We start from the raw sequence: 14,917 nt of genomic DNA, 5'->3' as shown, positions 1-14,917 counted from the left end.
CCCGGACCTCAGCCTGAGGATTCCTGCTGCTTCAGGGCAACTTAGCCTCCATCATTTCTAACAGCGGTTCTCTAACATACCATGACCCCAGCAAAAAGGGACGCCCCCACACAACCGTCCTTTTGCTGTCACTACTCAACGCTTCGCCTGGACACCAACTTCTCAGCGTGCTGCAGCCGCATTTTTGTCCCGTGTCCTTGACCCTGCTTAGCAATCTCCCTTTCTAGACAGGCCAGTGGAGCCTCTGGAAGGGAAGCCTTAGTGCTTCTGAAACTTGAGCGAGCATGCATCACCTTACCCGGAGGGCTTGTTAAAACAGGTTGTTGGCCCCAAGTGTGCCTAGTTACCTAGCTTTGAGGTAGAGCCCGGTAATTTGCATTTCTAACGAGTTCTTAGGAGATGCTGCTAGTCTAGGACTCCTGTGAGAACCACTGCTTTAAATAAAAGAAGGTGCCACGGCGTGGGCTCCCCCTTTCCTTTCCATCCCTCCGCGCTCCATTCGCACTTATGCCATTTTCCCTTCTCCGTGGTAGCTTCCGGCTTTGGGACTGTGTATGCTAACGGTTCCACTTCTGTCCCCGGTTCTGAGCTGATGGAGGGTTGTTAAAAAAGATTCCTGCCTGCCTCTCTCCTGCACCCCCGCCCCCCGCGCTGTTTCCTTCCACCACCTTCACTGTTTTTCCACCACAAATCCTGTCCGCTGCGCTCCCCCTCTCTCGCGTGTGAATTTATCCACCCCCGTTTCCCACTCCTTGAATTAAGTGTAACCTTTCCCGCAACTTAGCCCTGGTGGCGGGCTCGCCGCTCGCCTCCTGCGCTCTGGGGCTCCCCGGCACGGAGGCTCCTCCGCGCGCCAGGTGCGGTGGGAGGCGCAGGGGCCATTCCCGCGCCCGCTCTGCGCTCAGACCCTGGCTGGCCCCGGCTCCTGGGCGTGGGGCAGGGCGGGTGCTGACAGCTCCTCCGCTGAGCTTCGGGCGCGGAAGCCCGGAGGGGGGCGGTAGCAGCGTCAGGTGGCTGCTCTGCGTCCCCGCGCGCCGCCCTGTCAGTCCCTGCTCCGCGCTCAGCCTCAGCTGGAGCGGGAGCTGATCTACACCTTCGCCCCGACAGCTGCGTCCTCGGGAGCAGCCGGGGCTCGGGACCCCGGCGGGAGAAGCTGAGATGTGACCCCCTCCGACTGCCCATTGCTCGTCTGGCATCCTGCCTGCTTCTTCCTTTCCCGCTCCACGGCCCCATTGGACAGCGAACGTGTGTCTGGATCTCTGGGGAGAGAGGAGCGGCTACCGGGCGCACAGCCCGGCAGAAGTTGGGCTCAGCTGGGCAGCCTTGATCCAGCTGCGCGCGAGGGGTGGGCCAGGGCGGGAGGAAAGGAAGGCTCAGTAAAGGGGTCCGCATCTGGGCTGAGAGGGACTGGGAGCCAGAGCTAGGGGTGACTCTTCCCGCTCCCCGGCCTCGGGGCGCGGGGCAGCGGGAGAAATGCTGAGTCCGCGCCCAGGCGACCGCCGCCGCGGCAGCAGCAGCCTCAGCAGCAGCTTCAGCATCAGCACCGGCGGGACAGCGACAGCGGGGGCGGCGCAGGCGCACTGTGCCCCGCGGAGCCTGCAGTTCCCGAGCCCCGTGTGCGGCACCGCCACAGTCTGGGCAGCGGCGGCCGGGGGAGCGCTACTACCATGAACTGCCTGGTCCTCCTCCCCAGAGCTGCTCATCCAGGTCGGGCTGGAGACACAGTCAGGAGACCCTGTCGCCGCCGCCGCGCCCCCTCTTCTTTCGGCTCGATCTTCTCCTCCACCTTTACCTCCTCTTCCTCCACCTTCTCTTCCTGCATCCCCCCCTCCCCCGCCGCGGATCCTGGCCGCTGCTCTCCAGACCCAGGATGCCGGGGGGCAAGAGAGGGCTGGTGGCACCGCAGAACACATTTTTGGAGAACATCGTCAGGCGCTCCAGTGGTAAGAAGAGTTGCAGTTCAGAACACCCCCACCTCCATCCTGCCCACGCGCGCCCCCCATCCTCCCCATCCCATCCCTCTCCCAAGGGGGAGGGGGATGCAGACAGCCCTACCTGGTGGCTTCAGTTACTAGTTGGACCGGATTTGGGGTCGGGAGGGGAATAAGGCAGTGAAGGAAAGTTAGTTGCATCCCCTCCCCACGACAGACTCTCCTCCCTCCCACCTGTCCAGAGCCCAGAAGGGAAGGGGGAGCTGGGAGATTGTAGGTTCATCTGGAGAATAAAGTTGAGTTTTCCTTTGATGAGGGATATCTTTCTTGTTCATCCTTTCCCCACATTTTCTCCCCCTCAAGGAGGCTTCAGGGACTGATCAAATTCTTAGAGTTAATCTCAGTGGGAAGGTTTCCCTCGAGTTGGGAATGGCTGTGAAAGTGGCTACTTAATGAGGTTTAAGTCTCTGGAATGGCTTTTGGGCCCAATGAGCACTGCTGAAAGGAACCTTGTGCTAGGGAGAGGAGTTGGAGTTGAACCTAACAGAGTCAGTACTTGAAAAATGGGAAGCCAATTACTATGGTTAAGTTTGTGTTGAAAGTTTCTTTATTTTAATTTTTTTTCCATTGTGCATTGCTCTTTATTAATCTATTTGATATATTTCACTTGACTTAAACAGGGGAAATGTGAAAGGGAAGCAATAGCTACTGTGCTTTTAAAGAACTGGAGTAAGAATCTTAAAAAATGCCATTCTACTTTGCTACTGATTGTAAGGTTTTCTTGCCTTAAAGTGTCTTTAAAATGCCATCCATTTATAAAGTCATTTCCTTCAAGATATTCTGAATGGAGATCAATATATAGTTCACATTTTAAGACCTTATAAACTTTGCATGTTACTGAAATCTACATCTTTCATGTTGTTTTAATTCTTTTATATAATTTCCAATTTTATAAGCAAGATATGTAAAGTGTCCTTCAAAGTTTTTTTCCTTCGGAGGCTTGTTATTTTATTTTGAGATCATTTATTGGGAGACTTATGAGAAAGATATTGCTGCATATTGATTACAGTAGAGCTTGGGCCAAAGCAATGGAAATACTCTATGCAGTTCCAAAATTCATTGTTTATTCATTCATTGAAACAATATTTACTTGGGTGCCATATACAACAGACACTCTGTGGGGTCCTTTGGATAAAAGAAATGATTAAGACACTTCTGCTCCTAAGAAGCTCTCTGCCTAGTGTGTAAGACAGAGTCACACTAAAATAATAATAAATAATTAAATACAATTATGCTTTCCCTGAATTGGTTGACTAGATTATACTAATTCATAGATTAGGATCTCTTCAAAAACGAAGCTTGCAAATAGTTCCCCTGATTTTTGGGACCGTGTATATTTAAGTGTCCCGAGGTATTTTTCATAAATCTCTGATGTGGTATTTGGTTTTAATTTGAAGCTTGTGACTTTATTTCTTCCACATTGGTCAACATCTGATATTATACAAGTCTAGAGCAGACTTTTTGGGTTGAAAAAAAATAGCTAACAGTCTTGGTCTAATTTTTAAAACAATCTATAATATTTTTGGCCATTCCAGTGTGATTTGAAATATGTTTTTTATTTTTTATGATAATATAAAATACAAATTCATAATGGTAGGCAACTTCCACGTTTATACATACCTTCATGTATTCCTGTTAAATGCAGACCTAGAATACAAGGGGGTGTCACTATTAAAACAACCAGTTTGGGAACTTTAAAGTCTATTGGGATCAACTATTTCAGATACATACATTTTATTTCAGCTTTCTCATCCTCTTGGATTATTTCAATTCCATGCAATCTGGTCCGTGAGGGGACTTGTCAGAGAATGCCTGAAAAAATAAAACCCATAGGCTCTCTGTTCCTCTGCACGATGATCTGAAAGAAGATGAGAATTCCTTGACTGCAGTTTACTAGTATAACATCTTTGGTTGAAAGTTCTTCTACAGAGTGGAGCGATGAGCCAGCTTTGAGAATATGTTTGATTTCAGATATAGTAGGAAATTAAGGCTTACCTTAACATGGCTTGGAAATATCTGCTTCTGCTGCCTCTATTTTATATCTACCATCCAAATCGATGAGTGTTTGATTGTTTTGACACTTTGTGTTCATAATTGCTTCATTGGCTTAATGTTTCTTTCAGTGGATAACAACCCCAAGCGCAAATGAAAATTTATCTGTTCTGGCATTTAAAATGCCACTTCTAATTGCTTATGGCTAGCTTTTAATACCACTGCTTGAAACCTCCGAGCTTTGCTTGCCATGTATTGGACCGGTGAGGTAAATATGTGCATGTGCAGGTAGTAAAAACTAGAAAGTCTCAGTACTACTTTTACAGGAAGAGCCCCAGAAATTGAGAATTACAGTATTCAATTGGTCTGCACATTCATGTGGGAGTAGCCCACAGTTGTTGTCATTTCTATATGATTTGGCAGAGAAATAGAAAAATTCATTCTGAGAAATTGTTTAATTGAAACTAACAGAGGAAATTCCCTTCAGGATTCTCACAGATGGATGAAGTTTGTCACAGTGAAGATTTCATTATTCACTAACTTTTAACAACATTGAAAGTGAAGTGTTGGCAGAGCTTTAGTGGAACAGACAGAAATCGAAGAGAGTTGCCTACTTACCCTTACCCCACGAAATGCTTCTCTTTCTGATACATCACCATTTTCTTCTTATGAAAAGATCAGGTCTTTTACTGAGAGTTGGATGAGATAGACACGTATACAGAGAGATGTACACAGATACACCACAGACAGGCATCCATCCAGATACGAAGATGGATGTACAGGAAAAAAACCCCCAACCTCTCTCTCTTACACACAAAGAGCAAAAGAGAGATATACAGAAAGAGAGACACAGAGAGGGGGAATATCAGATTTGGAAGAGTAATGGACACAAAGAGAAAACATCAGGCACTAATTTGTCCACGGATATAACTAATGAACTGAAATTGCAGCCAATTAGACATCCATCAGAGAACTTCATGTTGTGGAACAAAAGAGCACAAAGTGTGGTCTATTTGGATGTAGCTTTTAAACCAGAGGACTTCCTAATAAAGTTCCTAAGTTCTCATTTGCAATTTCCCACAATAACAGTGCTTCATTCTGTGTCTTAGAGTAGCACTATCTCCTATTTGCTGTTACTTTACACCTCTTGAGATTGGATTTTTATTTTCCTTCTTTGGTTGACTCAGTCTGTGATGGGGAAGCATTTCAAAGTGTTACTGGTGATTCAAAGTCTATAAAATAAAATAATGAGGGCCACTGAGTAGGATGGATACAAACATGCTTTATGGCCAAATCCCACAATAGTAGAAGTAGGAAATTCCTCTTTTTAATTTTAAGATAAAAGACAAGATAAGTTTTAGATAAATAAAAGGAATTATAATAATTCTTAACATTTGATTCTAGCAGATATAGAGAACACATTATTAGTAGTCTAAGAAGTTGCAAAGGTCAGAAGTATAAGTGTAATAGCAAGGTTTAGATACAGTTTTGGCTAGGAGGTTCAAAATAAGTTGCTAGGAATGGAAAGTTTGGGAACTATGGGATGAGTTCATTACATGTATGACAGGTCTTGTAGACAGCCCCGGCCCAAAGTGCTTCTTGACTGAACCCGTGTCTGGCACATTATTAGGCTGTCTTTCCTTGTTTAAATTGTAATTATTTGTGCAAACTCTTTATCAGTATACATTGGGCTGTAGGGAGCAGAAAACTTGTGGGTAGAGGGTAAATACCTGAAAGAAAACAAGAGTATCTTAAGAATTATAGGTGAAATTTTAGATTCAAATGAAACAAAACATTTCCAAGACCTTCAATCTGATTATGTCTTTGGGCAGCACATTTTATTCATATGTTGTCTTTGGTTCCTTAGCAAATAGGCAGAAATGATTAGTTTCCATGACTGTGAACTAGGTTGCCATTTTGATATATTATATATACCAAATTTAATGTCTTTTTATTAGAATCTAATTATTGTTCTTTAATATTTTAAACATTATTAAAATCTATGAATGTTTTTCTCTTTAGAGGAAAAAAAAAGGGGCTCAGGAAAGAAGAAAACAGGAAAGGTAGTATTTTATCAACCACTTCAATATACTCGATTTTCCATTATTGCTTGAGATATCAGTGTTGTACAAGCACTTTCTTGGCTTAGTCATCTCAAAGGAAAATCCAAAATTATTTTTTTTCCCTATAATTAATATTTGTGAAAACCGAGATCTTAAAGGAGAACCTATAGGAGAAAAAATAGAGAACTAGTGATTTAAAAATAAAACAGAAAAAGACATCATACCTTTTTAGTAGCATCCAATGTAAAAGAAATGATGAAAAACATGATTTTTTGGGGGGGCATAAAGTTCCTGATATTTTTTCTTGAACGATTTTCTTTGACATCTAAACGGCTATTGAGGAAATACTGATAGAACTGTGTTGTGTTTGGTTTCCTCAGGTATTACAGTGTATCATTTTTACTTTGAAAATATCACTGAGGTTGAAATTATACTGACCACTCCCTAAATTATATTTATAAGTAAGCCAGTGGATTTGTCTCTTGCTCTAGAGCCCACAGTGTGTTATGTAATGAGTAGCAATACTTTGCTGACCAGAACTTTGCTTATGCCAGGTCACTCTTGTCTTCACTAGAAATCGCCCTCTTTGTCTGTCTTTTGGGTGGTTCCAGAAGTAGGGTGTGTGAGAACTCCATGTACTTGGCCATCCTTTAACTGCCCTCCTGAAAGAACAATGTAAGACACTATTTTTTAATAAAAGACAGCAGCTAGGAATATTTTAATTGACGGTGACTGAGTTGACTTCCAACAAGAAATCCTTTAGCTTAGTCAATATTTGTCTTTTACTTTCATTGTTAATAACGGCTGTTTGCGAGCATGGAGGAAGAGTGCTTCTGTGTTCTCCAGTGTCCGGCCTAGGAAAAAGGTTGTATTGTTCTCCAAAGCTCTGTAGATAGTATTTACCACAAGAGGTCACTATCGGTTCTGTCACAGGTGAACCAAGTAGTATATAACTTCCTTTTTCCATTTTTGTGATTTTTCCCTCCAGTTGGATTGGAGGTTAAAATCAACATAATTAATTGTTACTCTTGGAAGAAAAAAATCTAAAATATTAGACATATAGGGAAGCAAAATGAAGAAAGATACTCATTTTTTTTAATTATTGCAGTCTTATTTTAGTTGCTAAAATTAATTTATTTTATGACTAAATAAATTGGATATTAATAAAGAGTTTACGTAAAGAAATACATTTAAATACATTTGAGACTAATATAATACTTCAGCAGATGAACAAAATTTTATTGTAATAAACCATTTCACCATGGTGGTAATATATATGAGATACAAAGTTTTGCAGAAAAATGCCATATAAATAATGTCCATATATATTTCTATTTCAACAACATTTTTCCTCTGTGAGATATCTTTATATAATTCATATTAAATCAGTGAAGTAAGATCAGTTCTTGACAGCGCTTTGATTTTATTGAAAGGTAGTTCACAGATTTACAGTTATTTTCCTAGGATATTATATGATTCTAATATTTTCATGTTATCCAAACTTTTAAAATAAAACACAGAGCTAAAACAAACATTCTCTGAAATTTTCCAAACTTATTGAATTTTCCTCAGAATAGGGTTGGAGATAATATTACTTTAAGAGGTTTTGTTTCTTGTCAATCAGGAAGTCTGAATCTTGGTTTCAGGAATTTCTTTTTCTTTTTCATAGGATTAGAAACCAAATATTGGGAGATACTTCAAAATGTCCCAAACAAAATTAGTTTTAAATGGAAAAATTAAAGATAGTAGTTTTGAGATACATTATGTTTTCATATGGAAAAGTAGAAAAATTAATTAAAGAGCAATAAAAAAATTAGAAAGGAAGAGTGATTAGAAGCTATTTGAAATTTATTGAAATGGATTTCTTTCTCGGGGTCTGTTCCCATTAGAGAAATATACATACTAAATATGAAGTTCTTTTACTTGAGATATGAGCTTAGGTGCACAGTTATAGCAGTCCCTGGAGGTAATGACATATAACTAGAAAGTCATGAACATGTTGCTATATGAACTAAGCTCCTTAAAGATATGGGTCATACCTCACTCGTATTTCTATATCTTCCACTATGAAGAGTACATAGCACCAAGTACTAGTTGAATAAATGTCTTTTGATTTTGTCTCCTAAATTAAACAAGTCCATAATTGTTTTTTCCCCCAAAAGAATGCTGATTAAATCTATTAAGTAAGCTTGTATAAGTAATTGCATAGTTTCAAGTGTCTAGTCAATGGGTAGATCTGAAAGCAGAAATGGCATCGTACAGGGCAACTCACACGGGACTTGTTTGCCTCTTGTGCAAGCACAAGAGGCAAACATATAAGTGTTCTCATGCTCATCTCCTATTCCAGATAAAAATTTTTCTACTGCTCTTGTTCTACCCTCTAAGAGTTTAAAAGCTAGACTCTTTTATATAAGAAAGAACCATAGAGAAATTTGTAGATTCTGATTAATTTTGTTAAGAAACAATTTTGCAGTTAGGAGATGGCAAGTTTTATCCTTGGGAACCCATCCTTACCAGTTTAAGTATCTTCTGAGTGAGTTTTGCCCTGTGGTTCTGTGTAGTATCCCACAGAAGAGAGGAAATGGATTTTGGCTTTTTAGAGATGGCAGGGCCAGCCTCAGATCACCAAGTTTAACTGAAAATCAGACAACTCACTTGGATTGAGGGGAGGAGTTAACTTTTATCCTGATCTTTTCTGTAAGCCTTTTCTGTCTGCCGGCATATTTTTTATTTGGGGCAATTAAAGCACAATGAGTTTATTTTCATATATTTACAGCATTGAGAGAATAGAAGAATTCTTCAACCAGGGTTAAGTGGCTCCAGAATAAAGTCCCCTACAAACAGCTCCCATCCTTTTGCTTGACATTCATATTCTTTTTGGTTAATAATTCATTACTGAAACAAAAATTTATTGATTGTCTCCTACGTGCTAGGCATGGATCTAAGTTCTGGGGATACATAATACACACAATGATAGAAATAATGATTTTTTTTTTTCTGTGAGGGGCTAGCATTATAACTTGCTTATTCTTCCCTAGTTTTCTCCTCTGTAACATACAATAATAAGAGTACCTAGCTCATGGTATTGGAGTGAGAATTAAATGAGGTAATATATACAAAGTACTGAGAATAGTATCTGGCACACAACAAATACTATGTCAGTATCCGTGCGTTTAGTTACTACTATCATTTGGATGTTTGAATCTTTGAATGCACCATCTGTAGTTGATGTCTTTAATTCTTGGTCACCATTTTCCTTTGCACTTCTTTCAAATGATTTCTGTCTGTAATGTTGAAACGTCCTAGAAGATTACAAATGAGTCTTCTTGTGAATCCAAAGCCCTTTTATTTTTCTGTATTTTTCTGACTTTGCGGGGTTCGACACTATGCTCCGCTACCCTCTCTGACACTTGTTTCACTTTTGTCTTTCATGACTTTGCGCTTTCTCCTGCCCTTTTTCCTGGATTCTCTTTCTAGTCCCTTTCTATTGCTTTCCTGTTCCCTCTCTCCTCTTTTCCCTGCCCTGTCCCTTGTCTTTCCCTCCCGTCTCCTGAAGACTGAATAGTCTTCCAGGTTCAAACTTCAACCATCTTTCTTACACACATGCACCCTCCTTTTCAGAGCAAGCTTGTCCTCTGTCATAATTTAAACTTTATCCTCCCTGTGCCCCAGTCTTGTGTTTCTAGTGGCCTCTTCTTATACTTCTTGTACTTCTCACAAGTAATCTAAACCTCAAATGTTGCCAGAATTGAATTTATCATCAGTTTTAGCTTCAAACAGACTTACGTGCTTTGCTGTTTCCCCATCTCTGTCAAAGGTGTCTCTAATATTTTATTCTTTAGGCAGGATCAGACCTATAAATTAATACAGAACAAACTGATGGTGGTCAGAGGGAAGGAGGATAGAAAGATGGTCAGAATGGGTAAAGGTAAGTGGGAGATACAGGCTTCTGCTTATGGAATGAGTAAGTCATGGGAATAAAAGTTACAACATAGGGAATATAGTCAATGACATTGTAATAGCATTACATGGTGACAGAATGTGGCCACACTTGTGATCATAGCATAACTTATAGAGAGGTTGAATCACTATGTTGTACACCTGAAACTAACACAACATTGTGTGTTGCAGCTAGACTCAAATAAAAACTTTTTTGTTGTTGTTGTTAATTTTAGTCTTTTAGTCTAGAAACCCGAGGGTCTTCTTTGACTTCCAGGTCAGTATAATATTAGTCTTGCTTTCTAACCAGATTAGTTATTGTTTTTAGTTATTACTACTAAATTACTAAATATTGTTTTTAGTTATTATTACTACACAGCCCTTGTGTGCAAAGTACGTAAATTCATGCCAGTTAACTATACTGATTTATCTCAGGGCATGAAACATGTCCACAACTGACATCATATGAAGCCAATGTATGTAGATATGATGAACCAAAGAAAGACTTACAGGTGGAAAGAAGAGTTGCTTCATTAACTGCGCTCAGGAACAAAATGTCTTATCTCTGTGTGAGGAATGAAAGGTATGATACATTCTCCTCATTCATTTCTAAAGCAGTCTTTCTCTCTCCTAGAGCAACCATAGTCAAAGTAACATGCAATCTTTCTGAGACTCTGTGGGGGTCTTTCTTTCTTTCTTTCTTTCTTTCTTTCTTTCTTTCCTTAATGTTTATTTTTGAGAGAGAGACAGAGTGCAAGTGAGGGAGGGGCAGAGAGGGAGGGAGACACAGAATCCGAAGCAGGCTCTAGGCTATGAGCTGTCAGCACAGAGCCCCGAAGCGGGGCTCGAACTGACAGGCTATGAGATCATAACCTGAGCTGAAGTTGGAAGCTTAACCGACTGAGCCACCCAGGCGTTATGGGGACATTTCTAAGGCTCAGGGAACAGTGCTTTCCACAGAGCAAAGGCTTTCCATCTTGATGACAGAGACTCTTGTCCTGGTAACAGGAGCCCTTACCCATGGTGAAACACTGGGCCTCTCTAGGATTAGAAGTCTTACCTGGCAAGTTGGTGGAAAGACTCAGCAAAGCCATAAATGTAGCGCTTCTTGTACTGTACCTTGTCATGGTAAGGGCTTAATAAATATTCACCTTTTCCTATTTTCTTTAGATACGGTACGGCAGGGAAGATTTTCTTCCTTCCTTTTTTAACCTGAAGAAAACAAAATATTAAGTAGTTGAGATTTTAAGTCATAAATTGATGAATCTAAGCTTAAAGCATTTGGACTCACTTGACCAAGGGCCTACTTCTTTGGGAGGAAAAAAAACCCAAAACCCCAAACAAACAAATAAACAAACACTACTCTTCCCTCCAACAAAAAACTACTATTTAGAGCCAAAGAAACATCAGTACTTTTTAGTTCAGTAACTGGCAGTGCTTGCAGAGGCCAAAGAAGAAGGCAGAAATGTCAGGCTTTTTGTAACTGGCCCAGTGAAATCTGGCCAAAGGAGAGAATTGAATTGAATTTGTGATCTGTATCTTTTCCTTGCACAATTAGCTCCTATTGCATAGATAGTAGGAAAGAAAATAGAACAAAGCTTTAGAAAATTAATTAGATTGTAAATGCATTCAGAAAAGCCTCACTTCTGTATTTCTACCAGGTGTGCAGGTTACACTCATCTTTTAATTGGAATTCTTCATTAGTTATCTAGCCATTAGTGTTGATTGCCTTAAAAGGTTAACTTCAAAGAAAATATATAATCCCTTTAGAACAGATGCAGTTCGTTTGCAAAAACAAGGTTTGTTTATTTGCAGGATTTAAAAGTGATGCTTAACCATTAAATATGTAACACTTTTCCCCCCTGATAAATACATTTTGACTGATTTAGCTTTTGTCCAAGATTATGTAACTAGTGACTGCTTATGGCTTTAGGTATTTTAAGAAATTTCATTGTAATAAACTTCCGTAAAAATTCATCATTATTTATATCAGGGTTAAGGTTTTCTGTTGTATTCTGAAATATGAGTCATACAGGTCATTACTGCAGTTACCTTTTGCTTCTAATAATTCTGACCAGTATACTTTTTAGAAACCCATCTTCTCATGAACGAAATACTGACTATTAAAAGTAGAAATTTTGAATTGTTGGGAATTCTTTCGTGTGTCAGTGTGCAGAAATATTTTCTATAACAAAATTGCTATTATTCCTGCCATTAAAATTTTAGAAATATGTGTTAAACAATCTCAAGTATTCTGAGCCACTTTGGCTAGATGGAAAAATGATGAAGTTAATGCCATCAAAGAAACATAGAAACCTAAAAATGTACCTTTGATCTTGAAGGAGATGAAAAGTGGAGGCATATTTTTATCTTTGATGACAGCTGAACAAGTTTGAATAAATTAACAGATATTTTTTGCATATTTCAAACTCCACAGTGATGGTCTGCTTAACGTTGCCAATATTATTATATAGTAATTAGTCTCATTGTGGAATGTACAAAGTGTATGTGTCTACACACACACATATGCACACATTCCCTTGCTATAGAGCTGTAGGGTAAAGGTGTATTTGTAAGAACAGGAAAGAGACCAGCTTTATATTCTGTTATTACATAGTGGAAGTGAGCAATGCATCTCCCAGAAATCAATGTTGTGGATGTGGATATGACATATAAGTTATTTATGCTTTTGTTTAGCCATCTGTGCCAGGATGGTATTTAATCCAAATAACATGTGCTGTATGTGCTTTGGGGATTGTTCTGCTGTTACTGTTCTATGAAACTTAAATGTATCTATAGATATCACTCACCCAGAAGACAAGTTTAAAAAGTAATATACACTCCATGATTTAAATTTTCAAGTTTCCAGGGTGCAGGGAAATCTGCTAGGAACCTCTGATTTTTTTTTTTTTTTTCAGAATTGTCAGTTCTTTGAAGAAAAATACCCAGCACGGTCCTTATCTATATTCATGACAATGTCCAACCTTGCTCTAATTATTGTTTGTTGATTATATGACTTAAAATTTTTTTAATGTTAATTTTTGAAAAAGAGAGAGAGAGAGAGAGACAGAGTGCAAGTGGGGGGCGGGCAGAGAGAGAGGGAGACACAGGATCCAAAGCAGGCTCCAGGCTCTGAGCCTTCAGCACAGACCCTGATATGTGTCTCGAACTCACAAACCATGAGATCTTGACCTCAGCCGAAGTAGGATGCTTAACTGACTGAGCCACCCAGGTGCTCCTGATTATATGACTTTAAATAGAAATCAGAATTTTTATATTTGATTTGATCATTCAACAAACACTTGTGGGGATTCAGTGATGAACAAACAGACATGGTCTCTGACTTCAGGGGACTTGAAGTCTGGTAGGGGAGAAAGGTATTCGACAAACCCATGTCAAATATATAATTACAAATTGTGGTAAGCACTGTGAAGAAAAGGAAAGGATGCTGTGACTAAGTAGACAGGGATTCATTTCAATTGGGAGACGGTGTTAGGGAAGGCCTTTCTAAGACAGTAGTGTAAAGTGGAGACCAAAGTAAGCGATAGCTAGATGATAAGTGGGCAGAAAAAATATTTCAGGTGAAGAGAAAACAGGTGAACAGTCCTAAGGAGAGACAGAGAAAATGTGGGGCCAAGTTTGTGAAGTTCAAAGGCTAGTGTGGTTGGATTGCAGTGAGCACAAAAAACTGAAGTCAGGGCTTAGCTCTTCAGGGCAAGGTGTTTGCATTGTATTCCAACTGCAGTGGACAGATCTCCACTCAGGTCATAAGGATTATTTTTGTAACAACAAGTTAGGTCAGAAGGAGGAGGAGTCATAGGGGCGCCTGGGTGGCTCAGTCGGTTAAGCATCCGACTTGGGCTCAGGTCACGATCTCGCGATATGTGAGTTCGAGCCCCGCATCGGGCTCTGTGCTGACTGCTCAGAGCCTGGAGCCCGTTTCAGGTTCTGTGTCTCCCTCTCTCTCTGACCCTCCCCCATTCATGCTCTGTCTCTCTCTGTCTCAAAAACAAATAAATGTTAAAAAAAAAAAATCAAAAAAAAAAAAAAGAAGGAGGAGGAGTCATAGTAGGGGACCAGCTAGGAGACTGTTGGACTAGACCAGGCAAGAGATAATGGTGGCTTGGGCTGGTCTGGGAGCAGTAGAGTCAGAGAGAAGTAGATGCATCGGACGTGCATGTTTCACTGGTAGAATTATTAGGGTTTAGTGGTGAATTGGATGGCATAAATGAAGAGGTGTGAAGGATGCCTTTCTGGGTTTTGCCTTGAGCATCTGAGTATAGATAGAGGTAGGGAAGTTTTCCCTGAGAGCCAGCTTTGGAGTGAAACTCTGGACATCACCTGCATCATGGCTTTATCTAGCTCCCTTTCATTCCCTTGAAGTGAAGACAAATGAAGGCAAGGGGGGCTTAGTTCAGTGTGACCGTGTACGGAGGGGACTTCTGTACTCTACTTACAGAAGTTCAGAAAAGAATATCACAGGCTGGATAATTAGCTTGGTAGGTCTGGTTGTCCTTGTGGATTAGAAACAGGTAGCTTCAGATTTTCATAAGAGGCTGATTTAGACCAGAAACCAAGTACATTTTTGAATAAAACCAAAATCCCAAACCAAAACTTAAATTTATAGTGAACATTTGACAAGAAGCATTGTTGAAATGCCCTCTTTAGCCAATCTCTTTTGGAAAACGTTAGCAATTACTACGTGGATTTTATTGTGTTGCTTTTAAGCTTCAAGTTACCCTCTTTGGTCATTGATTTTCAGAATGTGCATTCTTTAGCTCTTTGATTCAGACGATTTGGAGGGTGGAGTGGAAGTTGAAGCTATGAGCAGCTGTGATCAAGCCCTTCTCCACAGAGGCCCCTGGGATCTGGAGAGCAGCTTGAAATAGCTCTCAGCTAGCTTTCTGGGCTTCCACCTGCACAGAACCTCTG

General features: G+C 40.4%; 1 protein-coding gene across 1 annotated transcript in view; it reads left to right on the top strand.

The window, feature by feature from the left end:
- Window positions 1-1,010: 1,010 nt before the first annotated feature.
- KCNH5 (potassium voltage-gated channel subfamily H member 5) overlaps window positions 1,011-14,917 on the top strand; it is a 306,423-nt gene continuing 292,516 nt past the window's right edge. The window contains exon 1 of the mRNA XM_058739265.1: window positions 1,011-1,943. Coding sequence (XP_058595248.1) covers window positions 1,871-1,943 — 73 coding nt within the window. The 5' untranslated portion in view covers window positions 1,011-1,870. The remainder of the gene's footprint in view (window positions 1,944-14,917) is intronic.

The sequence above is a fragment of the Neofelis nebulosa genome, chromosome 7, assembly GCF_028018385.1.
Source record: "Neofelis nebulosa isolate mNeoNeb1 chromosome 7, mNeoNeb1.pri, whole genome shotgun sequence".
In the NCBI taxonomy this organism is placed as follows: domain Eukaryota; kingdom Metazoa; phylum Chordata; class Mammalia; order Carnivora; family Felidae; genus Neofelis; species Neofelis nebulosa.
This window is presented reverse-complemented; position numbering and strand designations above follow the sequence as displayed.